The 20,368-nt window shown below is 44.5% G+C and overlaps 1 protein-coding gene across 1 annotated transcript; it reads left to right on the forward strand.

Annotated features, from left to right (window-relative positions):
* Positions 1–6,421: 6,421 nt before the first annotated feature.
* On the forward strand, positions 6,422–20,333 carry LOC311242430 (uncharacterized protein; the record flags this gene model as incomplete). Its single annotated transcript, XM_084331393.1, has 4 exons — positions 6,422–7,504; positions 8,751–11,138; positions 13,655–16,069; positions 19,242–20,333. The coding sequence occupies 4 exons, from the start codon at positions 6,422–6,424 to the stop codon at positions 20,331–20,333; spliced, it is 6,978 nt and encodes a 2,325-aa protein (XP_084187519.1).
* Between the last annotated feature and the right edge of the window lie 35 nt (positions 20,334–20,368).

Raw genomic sequence — 20,368 nt, forward strand, 5'->3', positions numbered from 1 at the left:
GTCATTGTTTACATGTTCATAGCTTACGGTTAGCCAGTCAGCTGTTAACTGCTGCGTTAGCCTGCTGGATCGCTGCATGGCCTGCTTAGGGCCTACTATTAGCCAGTCAGCTGTTAGCTGCGGGGCTAGCATGTCGTGGTCGCTAGGTAACGTTAGCTTGCTGCTATGGGCCATGGCTGGCGCGGGGTAGCTTAGCTTCTCGCGCGCCGCCGTGAGCTCGCTTCTGATCGCGTGCGTCGTTAGCTCGGCGTCTCGCAAGCAGAAGCAGTAGCACCCGAACGGTTGGAGCGGCCGTTAGCTTGATGCTATTCTGTTGAACGTGCTTTGATTTTAACATGTTTTACACTCTTGACGCGACGTCATCCTTGACAGGGGATGTTTTCGTCGACCCTGCCCTGAGCCTGGACGGCAAGGTTGCATCAACGGGGGACTGTAGTACGGGTTGGGGCGGTGACGCTACCCAGTTCGGACAACACAGGAGCGGCTGTGTTCCTACGGTGTCTGTGACTGCACTTCGCTGATCTGCGTTCCGGGTAGGAACGGGGTTGACCAGACCTCATAACACGTCTTCTGGTTTTACTTTGCTAAATGTATTGTGAATAACGGTGTTTTTTCCCAAAACGTGTGTTGTTGCAATGCATTTAGGATACGTTGCGGGTTATGTGTGAGCTGTTTTTTGTCACTGGCAGTTAGCTTCTCCGTGCAAATCGGGATGATCTGGTTGTTGTGTGAGAAACATCATGGTGTTTATATGTACCGTGTACTCACAATTAAGGTAACTAACCTATGAAGCTATGCTTGGTGACAAGTGAGTAAAAGAATGTTCTTTCTCAGACTGTAATGACAATGAACAGTGTGTTCACACATTAACAGGTTTTCCTGTTTTAACTGGCCGTATTGAGGGTAAAATAGGAGGATTGTGTTTCCCCCCCGGTTTCCTGGGGACTTTTTCATCCTCCTATCAGACATGTTGTGCATTAATTGTGTCTTTTGTGTGGTAGGGATACGATGTAACTCTTAGCTTGATTGCTGAGGTTGTGCTAAATCTGCTGGAGAAACTTATTTCCTAAAGGGAAATTGGTTTGGTTGCTGTCATGTGTGCTTAGCAAGGCCTGTGGTCGATACTAATCAAGAATGATGTATTCTCTCATTGTGAAAAAAACGGCGTTCCTCTGTTGAGTGTTTTTGCCATTTTTTGTAGGTGATGATGGGTTGTGTGTGTCATGTGACCTACAACTGGGTTGTACTGGCCACAGAAGCACATGTGTATGTTGGACCGGGGTTCTTAGAGCCCTCTCTATTCTGTGTTTTTCCTTAGTAAAAATCAGATAGCAGGTTAGCTCATGCGCTGTGTGGAGCTGTGAAACGCTTCATAGAGCTGACTATGACTGTGTCATATTCTCTTTTTGTCGTTACATCGTATCATGGGTGTGGGGTCGTAAAGGGGTGAACTGGTAACCTTTCCTCTCCCCATTGTTCTGTCGGTCAGGGGTACACCCCCTGTCCTTCAAGGTTCCCGTCACGTGGCGGTTCGGCACGTTACGGGGGGGGGGGGGGGGGGGGGAGTTCCTGGTCCCACGGCCTGGTATATTGGGCGTGTGCACCGCAGGAATTCCCCCGCCATAGAGTACGTCACCGTGCGCGTCTCTGTTGGTAGGACTTCCGTGTGCTGTTCAGGTCCATGTGATGGATCTGTTTTCAGGGGGGGTGGTCAGGGCTCCTCCTCACCAAGCGCCTATTCAGGCCTTCTGTGAGTTCGGACTCCTTCTTCCATGTGAGGAAGCCTCCATCAGAGTACAGAGCCTTCCTCCTCAGATTGTCAAAGTGAGTGGACCCTCTAGAAGGGTCCTTTTCTATTGTATGTATATTCGATTCAATTCGTTTATTGAGTGTGTATGGGTTCAGTGCCTCTTCCCCGGAGGCCCTAAAACCAGTTTTTTACATGGCTCAAGGTGCAATATATTCTTTTCAATCTGTACAGCTCGCGTGGGAAGTCTCTCTGGGGATCCCCGTCTCTTTCCTATGGGAGGGTGGTGGGATGTAAAAATGTGAACATTTTTTACCCCGGCTGTGTAGACTGGGATACATACTGTTGATGCTTCCTTCTTTCTATTCCAGAAGTGTTGGAGTTAGGGAGTGTCACACCCCTCTTGTCGTTCCCCTGGGCGCCTTGGGGATTCAATGACAGGTCTAAATAGCCTGTTCATTGATGGGGGTGTGTCCCGACGCACGTATAGTGCTAGCTCGCTGTAAACAGGCGATTGACTGGCACGCCTTGGTTGCTTGTGGTTGAAACAGCGTTTTTATAAAGCAACTGAGATGGGGGTTTTTCCTCTTCCGACGACCACATCCCATGACCTGGGTGGGTTGTCGACGGATTCTCGTTCATGTCTGGGGGATGATGACGGGATGGATCTGAACATATGTGGTGGGGTCTCACGCCCTTGGGGTGGGCCACCAGGCGCGGTTCGTCCGAACGTCTGGGTGGCGCCTTCTTTTCATGTTAAGATCAACACGCATATCTGCCCTTCTCCTGGAGTAGGCATGTCGGCGTGGTTAGGGCACGGGACTGGTTCTGGTCACGCTGGTCCAGATCAGTTGAACCCGTTGTCCGCCGGGGATGCAGATCTGCTGTTCTGGTACCCTGAGGGACTTGGGCTTTTTTCAGGGGGAAAAATGCCAGGTCGGTCTGGGTGTCACAGGGTTAAGCGCTATGGAGACCCTGGTTGGGTATGTTTTTACTCAGCACTGTCGTCATGGCTTACAGCCATGCCATTCTGTACGCGCTCGATCTCGTCGGATCTCGGCCGCTACACAGGTTGGTCCTGGTTAGTACTTGGTTGGGAGACCGCCTGGGAATACCAAGTACGGTGTGCTTAGGGGCTGGTTCTCCATTATTTTTCGCTCCTCTCTCACGCATGGCGAAGAGGGGCCTGTGGGGGTGGTTTTTTGACCTCCTCTGGTGACCCTGTGCTTCCCGTACCGCCAGGCCCGGTCCGAAGTGATGTTTGCGACCCGTAGGCCTGGGTTAACCCTTTTTGGAAACTGAAACACTTGTACTGCGGTATAGCCGGTGTATACCCGCAGGTGTGTTTTGGAGTTTTTTCTTGAGGGGTTATAGGAACAACCACCGCATTGGGTAACACCGAGGTGGTTGATTCCCTGGTGTGTTGGTGCAGTGTCAACTCCCGGGTTCACCGTTTGAGGGTGCCCCTGCACGTTCATGACGTCTGCCAATCGTGTCAGCCTTCTCTGCCTCGACCCCTCTGGGTGGGGGTTTTTAAATGGAGGCTTGGTCATGCAACAACGCCAGCATACGCCCCTTCCGCCGGGGCAGCTGTGTTCAGCTGTCCCCTCTGGCGCCTGTCTCGTCCGCAGTCTCCAGGCTAGGGTTAACAGCCTGTTGCCTGGTTTTTCCCCGGTGCGCTGCCTGCTTCCGTTGGTTAACCTTTTTTGTGTGCTTACGGCCATGCTGACTGTCTGTTCTGCAGGGTCAGTGTGCCAGGCGGTGTACTGTTGGGGGGACGGGGCCCGCTCGGCTTACGGCCATACCGACCTGAACACGCCCGATCTCGTCCGATCTCGGAAGCTAAGCAGGTTCTGGCCTGGTTAGTACTTGGTTGGGATACCGCCTGGGATTACCAGGTGCAGTAACTGGGGGGCCTTTGTCCGAATACGCTGGCGATGTGGGGGGCGGGGCACTACGTGCCCACCTGGTGGGGTCTTGATGCTGGCATCATGGACTTCTCCGGGCCCCCATTCCAGGGAGTCCAGTCCTTTTGGTGGGTCTGGGTCTTCCTTCGCGCTCCGCTGCAACGGCCTTGCCACGGGGTTGGGTTTGCCCTTGACCCCGTGATTCTGGGGGCAGTAACGAGGTTGTTCCTCCGTTCGTTCCCGGGTGGCATGCGGGTTGTGCGTGTGTGTAGTCGTGGGGTCAAGCCACGGTCTGCTCACCCTGTGCGTTGAGTTGCTTGAGTGCCTCTTCGTACGGTCGGGTCCGTCGCCTTCCCGTGAAGCCCCTAATAGGGGGGATACCCTCCATTAGGGGGGGTCGGGGGGGCTCGGCCCTCCCTGTTCTGATGGTTTGTGGGGGGCTGTCAGCGGGGTGTATTTGTCGGCCGTTGGCTCTCGCTCGGCCTCCCTTGTGCAGAGAGCGATGCCGAGCGAGAGCGATACGATACAGAACGTTAGGTTATGACTATAACCAAGTTCTGTTAGTATAGCGAAGCTCGGCATCCGACGCCGCTGCAGCCTTTGACCTCGCCTTGTGGCGAAAGCTTGGGAAGGAGGCGAGTGGGTGGCCCCACCCCTGCTTATATGGGTAAGCTGATAGGGGTGTGGTCAGACGAATATTGGGATTAAAGGTACATTGTGGTCTTTATTCAGTGCGCGTGCACATATGCGAGATAGTGCAGAGAGCGATGCCGAGCTTCGCTATACTAACAGAACTTGGTTATAGTCATAACCTAACGTTAATCACCTTAAAGGTAAATGCTACTCAATTAACCAATTCCGATATTCAGTTTTGGTGAAGAACATGCAGTTCAGCTGATTAATGTTGACACCAAACATAATCAAGAGGAATGAAACTTGAACCAGTGACACCATGGTGCTGTTTTTTACCAGTTGAGAGACAGCTGTCTATGATCACATATACGATTTGTTCTGACGCAGGAATAACCAAAATACATATTTAAGTGGAGTACGTCTGATTAAAGTTGGTCTTTTGAAAGGTAAAGATTATTTAATCTTCTATACAATTCATTTTACACGCAGAGGCTTTTTACGTGCACATAGTGTCGCTGTTGACTAGATAAAAGAGTATAATGCCAGGTCGCCATGACAGCAGCCTACACTACAGAGGAAGGCAGAGCGAGAGGAGCGGACAGCTCTGTGGTGCTGAAACTGGAACCAAGTAATATAGGAGCGGACAGCTCCATGGTGCTGAAACAGCAACCAACGTCATATAGGATTATTTATCTCCTCTCTGGACGGCAAAATATTTTGGATCAGGATCACAACAAAACCATATTTCTACATAACGAGACTTGTGCATGACATGGATTGAGCTGCAGCACACGCACAGATGCACACAATGGGGTCGCGTGTAACAATGCAGTCATGGCAGAGGTACGTGTCGGTCGTTATTCTTCTTTCCGCTGTTCGCTACACCATGTCTTCAGTTGCTCATTATTCCATCCCTGAGGAAATGAAAGAAGGATCGGTTGTCGCCAATCTAGCTGTGGATCTGGGCTTGGATGTTAAAACACTCGGCAAACGGAAGATGCGTCTCGATATCGTCGCCAACAAAAAATATCTGGATGTGAACAAAGAGACTGGTGAGCTGTACATAGTCGAGAAGATTGACAGGGAACATATTTGTAATACCAAGACATCATTATCATGCTATCTAACACTTGAGATAACACTTGAAAACCCTTTACGGATTTCCAACATAGAACTAGAGATTTTGGATATGAACGACAACGCCCCACAATTTCGAAGAGACGCCATATATTTAGACATATCAGAGTCGACACCCGTCGGGGAAAGATTCTCCCTGAGCAATGCAGTTGACCCGGATGTTGGTACGAATTCCGTGAAAACGTACCATCTGAGTGAAAGTGAACAGTTCAATATTGAGGTTCAGACCGGGAGAGATGGGTCAAAGTTTGCAGATTTGATTCTGACAAAGGCCTTAGATCGCGAGCAGCAGGCCGTGCATCACCTGGTCCTCACCGCTGTAGATGGCGGCACACCGACGCGCTCAGGCACCGCCAGCATTATTGTTCGTGTTTTAGACACAAACGACAACGCCCCTACATTTGATAAAGATAATTACCAAATCAAGATAATGGAAAACTCTCCAATTGGAAGCCTCGTTGTACACCTTAATGCTACAGACCTAGACGAGGGGTCGAATTCTGATGTATTATACTCGTATAGTCTGTACACCTCAGAGAAAACGCAAGACGCATTTAATCTGAACCCTACCTCGGGTGAGATAACAGTCAAAGGAATGCTGAATTATGAAAATGTCAAGATGTATGATATGGAAATTATAGCAACAGATAAGGGCACAAGTGTCTTGTCAGGGCAATGTAAAATAACTATTTTAGTAGAAGATATGAACGATAATCATCCAGAGATATCTATAAAGTCATTTCAAAGTCCAGTCAAGGAAAATATAGAAGTAGACACAGTGATAGCAGTAGTCAGTATCGGTGATAAGGATTCAGGTGACAATGGAATAGTTGATCTAAGTATTCCTGATAATATGCCTTTCAAACTGAGAGAATCCGCTGATAACTATTTTGAGCTGGTAGTTTCAGAACCACTGGACCGTGAGAAGGTTCCAGAATATGACATCACTTTCACTGTTACAGACAGAGGTTCTCCTCCGTTATCTGACAATGAAACGATGACTTTAGAACTACTGGATGTTAATGACAACGTTCCACGGTTCCCCCAGTCCTTCTATACTATACGTGTAACAGAGAACAACGCGCCTGGGGCCTTGCTGAGTTCCCTCACTGCGTTTGACCCAGACCTCCATGAAAACCAGTATCTAGTTTACTTCATCTTAGAGAAGGAGATCGCCAACACCTCCATGTCCATGCTGTTCTCCATCAACCCAGAAAACGGCAACCTTTACGCACTAAAGACCTTTGACTATGAGATGGAGAAGGAGTTCCTTTTCCACATTGAGGCCAGAGACTCTGGTGTTCCTCCGCTCAGCAGTAACGTCACCGTTCACATCATCATTGTGGACCAGAATGACAACACTCCGGTCATAGTGTCTCCATGGCGCGCGCACGGCTCAGTGGTGGAGGAAAAGATCCCCAGATCCACCGATAAAGGATCCCTGGTCTCCAAGGTGATAGCCATAGACACAGACTCGGTACAGAACTCTCGGATCACCTACCAGTTCCTGCAGGTGACTGACGCCACCTTGTTCAGTCTGGACCAATACAACGGAGAGATCCGGACTATGAGAATGTTCAGCTACAGAGATCCACGTCACCAAAGGATGGTTGTTGTTGCCAAGGACAACGGGGAGCCTGCTCTCTCTGCTACAGTCACCATCAAGCTGTCCACAGTGGAGACTGCCGTTAAGGCCTACTCTGACATGACTGAAGTGCCTCTAGAATACGACATCTTCTCAGACTTGAACCTGTATCTGGTCATCGGCCTGGGCTCCGTGTCCTTTCTCTTACTGATCACCATATTAGTCACCATCGTGCTCAAGTGTCAGAAAGCCAAGCCCAGCAACTCAGGTGCTCCCTGTAGGAACAGTGTGGTCAGTGAGAGGAACTCCACCATCGCAGACTCCACTCTGGTCTCCAACGACGCCTACTGGTACAGTCTGTTTCTAGCGGAGACCAGGAAAGGAAAGCTGGTGGTTAGACAGCCTGCACCAAAGGGCTCCAGATACATCGTGTCCAGTATACCAAGGAGCACAGGGATGTCAGAGACCAGCGACTCAGCAGCCTCTACACTGCAGGTAGGAATGAACCGCTTTAAAAATCTAGCTTAACAACGCTTTGCAGGGAAGGCTTATTTGATACAAGATGCCACTAGACTATATATGTTATGAAAATGAAAATGCATACATAGTTCATTTAAAATATGTTTCTGTTATCATTACAATGCTCTGTGATCTGAGTTAAAACAGACACACACACACACACACACACACACACACACACACACACACACACACACACACACACACACACACACACACACACACAAAAAGGTTTTTGGTGCCCTTCTTATTTTTCCTGAACTAATAAAACAACCTAACACAAAATAATTTACAAAACTGAAACAAGTCAAACAAGGCAAAGATTGGTTCCAGTTTCATTCTTCTGGTCAAATCAAAGTTAGCAGAGAGAATAGGAGATAGCTATTTACTGTTAAGAGCCACATATTATTATCTCTTCATATTGTCCAATATTCAATAATATTTTACAGGTATGAATCATAATAATGCCCATTCATCATTACAATATAGCTAAACTTTAGTTTTGATGCTCTCTGGCGATTATTGTCTTCTCTTATGTGCGTAAATCCCGTGCGTAAAATGTAATACAAATGTGCGTGGTCAATGATACTTAACCTTTTCAAGATAGAACATACATTTATAATCTAAATAATTACATATATTTTTTAATGTGAACACCTCACGTTTCATATAAAATACGGATGACATCTAAGTCAAAACTCTGAAATAGTCTAACAGGCTAATACCAAATTAAAACACACAAAACCATAAAATACAATTCAAACTTCACATTTTGATAACTGTGACTTCCTACAATTATTTGTCTCTATTCCATAGATTGTATTTTAACGATCGGTCTCTACTAATCTTAAGTTAGTTCAATAGCCAAAGCACAGGTAAAATGTCATTAATCCAAATGTCTTATGTCTTGGACACAGTGTCGCTGTTCACCAAGTATTAAACACACCATTTCCTTACGTCGTGTGCGCCATGACAGTGCCTCACAAAGGAACAGTATTAGCAGAGAAAGAAGGGAGTGGACCGTTACTTAGTGTTGAACGCGACATCAACAGAGTATTTTGCAGTCATTCATTTAACAACGATAAAAATCATTATGATAACACTTTTGGAATAATATTCGTGTCACGGGCGCTGGATGTACACTGCCTGTCTGGCTGAATGAACGGAAGACAAAGATTTATATATAACAATGGAGGCTCATGTCCGGGTCTCGTTTTGGAAGAGGTACGTCTCGGTGCTTTTGCTTTTCTTTACCGTCCTGAACGCGGTTTATGCCGTAACTCACTATTCCATTCCAGAGGAACTGGAGGAAGGCTCTGTTGTCGCCAATTTAGCCGCTGATTTGGGTTTAGACGTGAAGACACTGAGCAGACGGAAGATGCGGGTAGAGATCATATCCAATAAGAAATATCTCGACGTGAACAAAGAAACGGGGGAGCTGTTCATTGTAGAGAGAATCGACAGGGAATTTCTTTGCGCAATAAAGACACCGACGTGTTACTTAAAAATGGAAGCCATCGTTGAAAATCCACAAAGGATATCCTATATTGAAATTGAAATAATGGACATAAACGACAACGCTCCGCGTTTTCGAAGAGACGCGATAAACTTGGACATTCTGGAATCGACGCAGGCCGGCGAGAGATTCTCTGTGAACAACGCGGTGGACCCTGACCTCGGTTCCAATTCAGTGAAGACGTACCTTTTAAGTGAAAACAAACATTTTGACATCGAAATCCAAACGGGAAGAGACGGGTCCAAGTTTGCCGATTTGATTCTGAAGACGGCTTTAGATCGAGAAAAACAGCCGGTTCACCGTCTGGTATTAACTGCTGTGGATGGCGGAACCCCCACGCGCTCTGGCACAGCCGGTATCACTGTTCGTGTATTGGATACAAACGATAACGCCCCGACATTTGACAAAGACAACTACAATATCAACATAATGGAAAATACTCCAATTGGAAATGTTGTGGTTCAACTCAATGCTACAGACATAGACGAGGGAACCAATGCAGAGATAGAATACACGTACAGTCTCTACACCTCAGAGAAAACGCAAGAAGCATTTAATTTGAACCCAAGTACTGGTGAGATAACGGTGAAAGGAATGTTGAATTACGAAGATGTTAAGACTTATGACATGGAGGTTATAGCAACGGATAAAGGGCCCACTGCCTTATCAGGGCAATGTAAAATAAAAATAGTGGTGGATGACATGAATGATAATCACCCAGAGATATCTATAAAGTCATTTCAAAGTCCAGTCAAGGAAAATATAGAAGTAGACACAGTGATAGCAGTAGTCAGTATCGGTGATAAAGATTCAGGTGACAATGGAATAGTTGATCTAAGTATTCCTGATAATATGCCTTTCAAACTGAGAGAATCCGCTGATAACTATTTTGAGCTGGTAGTTTCAGAACCACTGGACCGTGAGAAGGTTCCAGAATATGACATCACTTTCACTGTTACAGACAGAGGTTCTCCTCCGTTATCTGACAATGAAACGATGACTTTAGAACTACTGGATGTTAATGACAACGTTCCACGGTTCCCCCAGTCCTTCTATACGATACGTGTAACAGAGAACAACGCGCCTGGGGCCTTGCTGAGTTCCCTCACTGCGTTTGACCCAGACCTCCATGAAAACCAGTATCTAGTTTACTTCATCTTAGAGAAGGAGATCGCCAACACCTCAATGTCCATGCTGTTCTCCATCAACCCAGAAAACGGCAACCTTTACGCACTAAAGACCTTTGACTATGAGATGGAGAAGGAGTTCCTTTTCCACATTGAGGCCAGAGACTCTGGTGTTCCTCCACTCAGCAGTAACGTCACCGTTCACATCATCATTGTGGACCAGAATGACAACACTCCGGTCATAGTGTCTCCATGGCGCGCGCACGGCTCAGTGGTGGAGGACAAGATCCCCAGATCCACCGATAAAGGATCCCTGGTCTCCAAGGTGATAGCCATAGACACAGACTCGGTACAGAACTCTCGGATCACCTACCAGTTCCTGCAGGTGACTGACGCCACCTTGTTCAGTCTGGACCAATACAACGGAGAGATCCGGACTATGAGAATGTTCAGCTACAGAGATCCACGTCACCAAAGGATGGTTGTTGTTGCCAAGGACAACGGGGAGCCTGCTCTCTCTGCTACAGTCACCATCAAGCTGTCCACAGTGGAGACTGCCGTTAAGGCCTACTCTGACATGACTGAAGTGCCTCTGGAATACGACATCTTCTCAGACTTGAACCTGTATCTGGTCATCGGCCTGGGCTCCGTGTCCTTTCTCTTACTGATCACCATATTGGTCACCATCGTGCTCAAGTGTCAGAAAGCCAAGCCCAGCAACTCAGGTGCTCCCTGTAGGAACAGTGTGATCAGTGAGAGGAACTCCACCATCGCAGACTCCACTCTGGTCTCCAACGACGCCTACTGGTACAGTCTGTTTCTAGCGGAGACCAGGAAAGGAAAGCTGGTGGTTAGACAGCCTGCACCAAAGGGCTCCAGATACATCGTGTCCAGTATACCAAGGAGCACAGGGATGTCAGAGACCAGCGACTCAGCAGCCTCTACACTGCAGGTAAGGAAGTCTCCAGTCTAAACAAACAATTACGCACGGCTATTACGCACGGGAATCGGAGCGTAAAACGAGTTCACCATTGATAAAGAATAATGTTATACCCACCTGCAATCTAAGCAACGGCTTGTTAGGGGATTCATTTTAATACATTCTCTGCCTAAAAGCCACACATAAAATGTCTTAAAAATGGGTGAGAAATATTACTTTTTAAATTACATATGTTTAGATTTGTAAGAAAACAACAAAAAATACGAATCTATCAAAAGCTTTTTACTGCAACAAATAACAAACACATTCCCTCATTTCAATAAAGAAAGAGGTAAGAGTCTGATTGTAGGTAAAATAATAATACTAATTTAAAACACCACCAGATGTCTAAATACAAGGCTTTCAGACCAAATACCACCGGTCACTTTGCTCAAACAAATACACTTTCTCAATTAAAACAACCTTATCTTTGTCATACACCTACATAATCGCACACTCTATTTCCTATGGACTACTTGATTACCGTGGACTAATTTCTTCGCTACAAAAAGGCGAATTCATTGTCGTTTAAAACAAGATGCAGGAAGGCCGGGGCATTAACATATCTATAGCAATGATTCAATAACACCAACATATCTATAGCAATGATTCAATAACACCAGCATATCTATAGCAATGATTCAATAACACCAACATATCTATAGCAATGATTCAATAACACCAACATATCTATAGCAATGATTAAATAACACCAACATATCTATAGCAATGATTCAATAACACCAACATATCTATAGCAATGATTCAATAACACCAACATATCTATAGCAATGATTCAATAACACCAACATATCTATAGCAATGATTCAATAACACCAACATATCTATAGCAATGATTCAATAACACCAACATATCTATAGCAATGATTCAACAACACCAACATATCTATAGCAATGATTAAATAACACCAACATATCTACAGCAATGACTCAATAACACCAACATATGTATAGCAATGATTAAATAACACCAACATATGTATAGCAATGATTCAATAACAACAACATATCTATAGCAATGATTCAATAACAACAACATATCTATAGCAATGATTCAATAACAACAACATATCTATAGCAATGATTTAATAACACCAACATATCTATAGCAATGATTCAATAACACCAACATATCTATAGCAATGATTAAATAACACCAACATATCTACAGCAATGACTCAATAACACCAACATATCTACAGCAATGACTCAATAACACCAACATATCTATAGCAATGATTCAATAACACCAACATATCTAAAGCAATGATTCAATAACACCAACATATCTATAGCAATGATTCAATAACACCAACATATCTATAGCAATGATTCAATAACAACAACATATCTATAGCAATGATTCAATAACACCAACATATCTATAGCAATGATTCAATAACACCAACATATCTATAGCAATGATTCAATAACAACAACATATCTATAGCAATGATTCAATAACACCAACAGTATAGCAATGATTCAATAACAACAACATATCTATAGCAATGATTCAATAACACCAACATATCTATAGCAATGACTCAATAACACCAACATATCTATAGCAATGACTCAATAACACCAACATATCTATAGCAATGATTCAATAACACCAACATATCTATAGCAATGACTCAATAACACCAACATATTGTCATTATACAGAGATAAATGAGTCAGTGGTCTATCCTGCAGGTAATAATTGTATTGGTTCCAACACCTATAATTTCTCCTGATCTGCTCTATTATGAATATATGCCATTTTACTGTATAGGTTATTGTATCATGGAAAACCTTTTTCATCTAATGAGGCTATACCCCCATTTAAATAATCCCTAATAACTCGTCAATATATACAGCAGTTAATCACCTTAAAGGTAAATGCTACTGAATTAACCAATTCCGATATTCAGTTTTGGTGAAGAACATGCAGTTCAGCTGATTAATGTTGACACCAAACATAATCAAGAGGAATGAAACTTGAACCAGTGACACCATGGTGCTGTTTTTTACCAGTTGAGAGACAGCTGTCTATGATCACATATACGATATTGTTCTGACGCAGGAATAACCAAAATACATATTTAAGTGGAGTACGTCTGATTAAAGTTGGTATTTTTAAATGTAAAGATTATTTAATCCTCTATAAAATTCATTTTACACGCAGAGGCTGTTTACGTGCACATAGTGTCGCTGTTGACTAGATAAAAGAGTATAATGCCAGGTCGCCATGACAGCAGCCTACACTACAGAGGAAGGTAGAGCGAGAGAGGAGCGGACAGCTCTGTGGTGCTGAAACAGCAACCAAGTAATATAGGAGCGGACAGCTCAGTGGTGCTGAAACAGCAACCAACGTCATATAGGATTATTTATCTCCTTTCTGGAAGGCAATATATTTTGGATCAGGATCACAACAAAACCACATTTCTACATAACGAGACTTGTGCATGAAATGGACTGAGTTCGACGGAGCACAGATGCACACAATGGGGTCGCGTGTAACAATGCAGTCATGGCAGAGGTACGTGTCGCTCGTTATTCTTCTTTCCGCTGTTCGCTACACCGTGTCGTCAGTTGCTCATTATTCCATCCCTGAGGAAATGAAAGAAGGATCGGTTGTCGCTAATCTAGCTGTGGATCTGGGCTTGGATGTTAAAACACTCGGCAAACGGAAGATGCGTCTCGATATCGTCGCCAACAAAAAATATCTGGATGTGAACAAAGAGACTGGCGAACTGTACATAGTCGAGAAGATTGACAGGGAACATATTTGTAATTCAAAGACGCCATCATGCTATCTAAAACTTGAGATAACACTTGAAAACCCTTTACGGATTTCCAACATAGAACTAGAGATTTTGGATATGAACGACAACGCCCCACAATTTCGAAGAGACGCGATATATTTAGACATATCAGAGTCGACACCCGTCGGGGAAAGATTCTCCCTGAGCAATGCAGTTGACCCGGATGTCGGTACGAATTCCGTGAAAACGTACCATCTGAGTGAAAGTGAACAGTTCAATATTGAGGTTCAGACCGGGAGAGATGGGTCAAAGTTCGCAGATTTGATTCTGACAAAGGCCTTAGATCGCGAGCAGCAGGCTGTGCATCACCTGGTCCTCACCGCTGTAGATGGCGGCACACCGACGCGCTCAGGCACCGCCAGCATTATTGTTCGTGTTTTAGACACAAACGACAACGCCCCTACATTTGATAAAGATAATTACCAAATCAAGATAATGGAAAACGCTCCAATTGGAAGCCTCGTTGTACACCTTAATGCTACAGACCTAGACGAGGGGTCGAATTCTGATGTATTATACTCGTATAGTCTGTACACCTCAGAGAAAACGCAAGACGCATTTAATCTGAACCCTACCTCGGGTGAGATAACAGTCAAAGGAATGCTGAATTATGAAAATGTCAAGATGTATGATATGGAAATTATAGCAACAGATAAGGGCACAAGTGTCTTGTCAGGGCAATGTAAAATAACTATTTTAGTAGAGGATATGAATGATAATCATCCAGAGATATCTATAAAGTCATTTCAAAGTCCAGTCAAGGAAAATATAGAAGTAGACACAGTGATAGCAGTAGTCAGTATCGGCGATAAAGATTCAGGTGACAATGGAATAGTTGATCTTAGTATTCCTGATAATATGCCTTTCAAACTGAGAGAATCCGCTGATAACTATTTTGAGCTGGTGGTTTCAGAACCACTGGACCGTGAGAAGGTACCAGAATATGACATCACTTTCACCGTCACAGACAGAGGTTCTCCTCCGTTATCTGACAATGAAACTATGACTTTAGAACTACTGGATGTTAATGACAACGTTCCACGGTTCCCCCAGTCCTTCTATACTATACGTGTAACAGAGAACAACGCACCTGGGGCCTTGCTGAGTTCCCTCACTGCGTTTGATCCAGACCTCCATGAAAACCAGTATCTAGTTTACTTCATCTTAGAGAAGGAGATCGCCAACACCTCCATGTCCATGCTGTTCTCCATCAACCCAGAAAACGGCAACCTTTACGCACTAAAGACCTTTGACTATGAGATGGAGAAGGAGTTCCTTTTCCACATTGAGGCCAGAGACTCTGGTGTTCCTCCACTCAGCAGTAACGTCACCGTTCACATCATCATTGTGGACCAGAATGACAACACTCCGGTCATAGTGTCTCCATGGCGCGCGCACGGCTCAGTGGTGGAGGAAAAGATCCCCAGATCCACCGATAAAGGATCCCTGGTCTCCAAGGTGATAGCCATAGACACAGACTCGGTACAGAACTCTCGGATCACCTACCAGTTTCTACAGGTGACTGATGCCACCTTGTTCAGTCTGGACCAATACAACGGAGAGATCCGGACTATGAGAATGTTCAGCTACAGAGATCCACGTCACCAAAGGATGGTTGTTGTTGCCAAGGACAACGGGGAGCCTGCTCTCTCTGCTACAGTCACCATCAAGCTGTCCACAGTGGAGACTGCCGTTAAGGCCTACTCTGACATGACTGAAGTGCCTCTGGAATACGACATCTTCTCAGACTTGAACCTGTATCTGGTCATCGGCCTGGGCTCCGTGTCCTTTCTCTTACTGATCACCATATTGGTCACCATCGTGCTCAAGTGTCAGAAAGCCAAGCCCAGCAACTCAGGTGCTCCCTGTAGGAACAGTGTGATCAGTGAGAGGAACTCCACCATCGCAGACTCCACTCTGGTCTCCAACGACGCCTACTGGTACAGTCTGTTTCTAGCGGAGACCAGGAAAGGAAAGCTGGTGGTTAGACAGCCTGCACCAAAGGGCTCCAGATACATCGTGTCCAGTATACCAAGGAGCACAGGGATGTCAGAGACCAGCGACTCAGCAGCCTCCACTTTACAGGTAAGGAAGTCTCCAGTCTAAACAAGCAATTACGCACGGCTATTACGCACGGGAATCGTGGCGTAAAACGAGTTCACCATTGATAAACAATAATGTTATACCCACCTGCAAGCTAAGCAACGGCTTGTTAGGGGATTCATTTTAATACATTCTCTGCCTAAAAGCCACACATAAAATGTCTTAAAATGGGTGAGAAATATTACTTTCTAAATTACATATGTTTAGATTTGTAAGAAAACAACAAAAAATACGAATCTATCAAAAGCTTTTTACTGCAACGAATAACAAACACATTCCCTCATTTCAATAAAGAAAGAGGTAAGAGTCTGATTGTATGTAAAATAATAAAACTAATTTAAAACACCACCAGATGTCTAAATACAAGGCTTTCAGACCAAATACCACCGGTCACTTTATCCAAACAAATACACTTTCTCAATTAAAACAACCTTATCTTTGTCATAAACCTACATAATCGCACACTCTGTATTTCCTATGGACCACTTGATTACCGTGGACTAATTTCTTCGCTACAAAAAGGCTAATTCATTGTTGTTTAAAACAAGATGCAGGAAGGCCGGGGCATTAACATATCTATAGCAATGATTCAATAACACCAACATATCTATAGCAATGATTTAATAACACCAACATATCTACATCAATGACTCAATAACACCAACATATCTATAGCAATGATTTAATAACACCAACATATCTACATCAATGACTCAATAACACCAACATATATATATATATAGCAATGATTCAATAACACTAACATATCTATAGCAATGATTCAATAACACCAACATATCTAAAGCAATGATTCAATAACACCAACATATCTACAGCAATGATTCAATAACACCAACATATCTATAGCAATGATTCAATAACACCAACATATCTATAGCAATGATTCAATAACAACAACATATCTATAGCAATGACTCAATAACACCAACATATCTACAGCAATGACTCAATAACACCAACATATTGTCATTATACAGCGATAAATGAGTCAGTGGTCTATCCTGCAGGTAATAATTGTATTGGTTCCAACACCAATAATTTCTCCTGATCTGCTCTATTATGAATATATGCCATTTTACTGTATAGGTTATTGTATCATGGCAAACCTTTTTCATCTTATGAGGCTATACCCCCATTTAAATAATCCCTAATAACTCGTCAATATATACAGCAGTTAATCACCTTAAAGGTAAAGGCTACTCAATTAACCAATTCCGATATTCAGTTTTGGTGAAGAACATGCAGTTCAGCTAATTAATGTTGACACCAAACATAATCAAGAGGAATGAAACTTGAACCAGTGACATCATGGTGCTGTTTTCTCCCAGTTGAGAGACAGCTGTCTATGATCACATATACGATATTGTTCTGACCAGGAATAACCAAAATACATATTTAAGTGGAGTACGTCTGATTAAAGTTGGTCTTTTTAAATGTAAAGATTATTTAATCTTCTATAAAATTCATTTTACACGCAGAGGCTTTTTACGTGCACATAGTGTCGCTGTTGACTAGATAAAAGAGTATAATGCCAGGTCGCCATGACAGCAGCCTACACTACAGAGGAAGGTAGAGCGAGAGGAGCGGACAGCTCTGTGGTGCTGAAACAGCAACCAAGTAATATAGGAGCGGACAGCTCCGGGGTGCTGAAACAGCAACCAACGTCATATAGGATTATTTATCTCCTCTCTGGACGGCAATATATTTTGGATCAAGATTACAACAAAACCACATTTCTACATAACGAGACTTGCGCATGAAATGGATTGAGTTTGACGGAGCACAGATGCACACAATGGGGTCGCGTGTAACAATGCAGTCATGGCAGAGGTACGTGTCGGTCGCTATTCTTCTTTCCGCTGTTCGCTACACCGTGTCTTCAGTTGCTCATTATTCCATCCCTGAGGAAATTAAAGAAGGATCGGTTGTTGCCAATCTAGCTGTAGATCTGGGCTTGGATGTTAAAACACTCGGCAAACGGAAGATGCGTCTCGATATCATCGCCAACAAAAAATATCTGGATGTGAACAAAGAGACTGGAGAGCTGTACATAGTCGAGAAGATTGACAGGGAACATATTTGTAATATGAAGACGTCATCATCATGCTATCTAAAACTTGAGATAACACTTGAAAACCCTTTACGGATTTCCAACATAGAACTAGAGATTTTGGATATGAACGACAACGCCCCACAATTTCGAAGAGACGCGATATATTTAGACATATCAGAGTCGACACCCGTCGGGGAAAGATTCTCCCTGAGCAATGCAGTTGACCCGGATGTCGGTACAAATTCCGTGAAAACGTACCATCTGAGTGAAAGTGAACAGTTCAATATTGAGGTTCAGACCGGGAGAGATGGGTCAAAGTTCGCAGATTTGATTCTGACAAAGGCCTTAGATCGCGAGCAGCAGGCCATGCATCACCTGGTCCTCACCGCTGTAGATGGCGGCACACCGACGCGCTCAGGCACCGCCAGCATTATTGTTCGTGTTTTAGACACAAACGACAACGCCCCTACATTTGATAAAGATAATTACCAAATCAAGATCATGGAAAACTCTCCAATTGGAAGCCTCGTTGTACATCTTAATGCTACAGACCTAGACGAGGGGTCGAATTCTGATGTATTATACTCGTATAGTCTGTACACCTCAGAGAAAACGCAAGACGCATTTAATCTGAACCCTACCTCGGGTGAGATAACAGTCAAAGGAATGCTGAATTATGAAAATGTCAAGATGTATGATATGGAAATTATAGCAACCGATAAGGGCACAAGTGTCTTGTCAGGGCAATGTAAAATAACTATTTTAGTAGAGGATATGAACGATAATCATCCAGAAATATCTATAAAGTCATTTCAAAGTCCAGTCAAGGAAAATATAGAAGTAGACACAGTGATAGCAGTAGTCAGTATCGGCGATAAGGATTCAGGTGACAATGGAATAGTTGATCTAAGTATTCCTGATAATATGCCTTTCAAACTGAGAGAATCCGCTGATAACTATTTTGAGCTGGTAGTTTCAGAACCACTGGACCGTGAGAAGGTTCCAGAATATGACATCACTTTCACTGTCACAGACAGAGGTTCTCCTCCGTTATCTGACAACGAAACTATGACTTTAGAACTACTGGATGTTAATGACAACGTTCCACGGTTCCCCCAGTCCTTCTATACGATACGTGTAACAGAGAACAACGCGCCTGGGGCCTTGCTGAGTTCCCTCACTGCGTTTGACCCAGACCTCCATGAAAACCAGTATCTAGTTTACTTCATCTTAGAGAAGGAGATCGCCAACACCTCCATGTCCATGCTGTTCTCCATCAACCCAGAAAACGGCAACCTTTACGCACTAAAGACCTTTGACTATGAGATGGAGAAGGAGTTCCTTTTCCACATTGAGGCCAGAGACTCTGGTGTTCCTCCACTCAGCAGTAACGTCACCGTTCACATCATCATTGTGGACCAGAATGACAACACTCCGGTCATAGTGTCTCCATGGCGCGCGCACGGCTCAGTGGTGGAGGAAAAGATCCCCAGATCCACCGATAAAGGATCCCTGGTCTCCAAGGTGATAGCCATAGACACAGACTCGGTACAGAACTCTCGGATCACCTACCAGTTTCTACAGGTGACTGACGCCACCTTGTTCAGTCTGGACCAATACAACGGAGAGATCCGGACTATGAGAATGTTCAGCTACAGAGATCCACGTCACCAAAGGATGGTTGTTGTTGCCAAGGACAACGGGGAGCCTGCTCTCTCTGCTACAGTCACCATCAAGCTGTCCACAGTGGAGACTGCCGTTAAGGCCTACTCTGACATGACTGAAGTGCCTCTGGAATACGACATCTTCTCAGACTTGAACCTGTATCTGGTCATCGGCCTGGGCTCCGTGTCCTTTCTCTTACTGATCACCATATTGGTCACCATCGTGCTCAAGTGTCAGAAAGCCAAGCCCAGCAACTCAGGTGCTCCCTGTAGGAACAGTGTGGTCAGTGAGAGGAACTCCACCATCGCAGACTCCACTCTGGTCTCCAACGACGCCTACTGGTACAGTCTGTTTCTAGCGGAGACCAGGAAAGGAAAGCTGGTGGTTAGACAGCCTGCACCAAAGGGCTCCAGATACATCGTGTCCAGTATACCAAGGAGCACAGGGATGTCAGAGACCAGCGACTCAGCAGCCTCCACTTTACAGGTAAGGAAGTCTCCAGTCTAAACTAAAATTACGCACGGCTATTACGCACGGGAATC

Source organism: Notolepis coatsorum (genome assembly GCF_963971535.1).
Source record: "Notolepis coatsorum genome assembly, chromosome: 16".
NCBI classification, from domain to species: Eukaryota; Metazoa; Chordata; class Actinopteri; order Aulopiformes; family Paralepididae; genus Notolepis; species Notolepis coatsorum.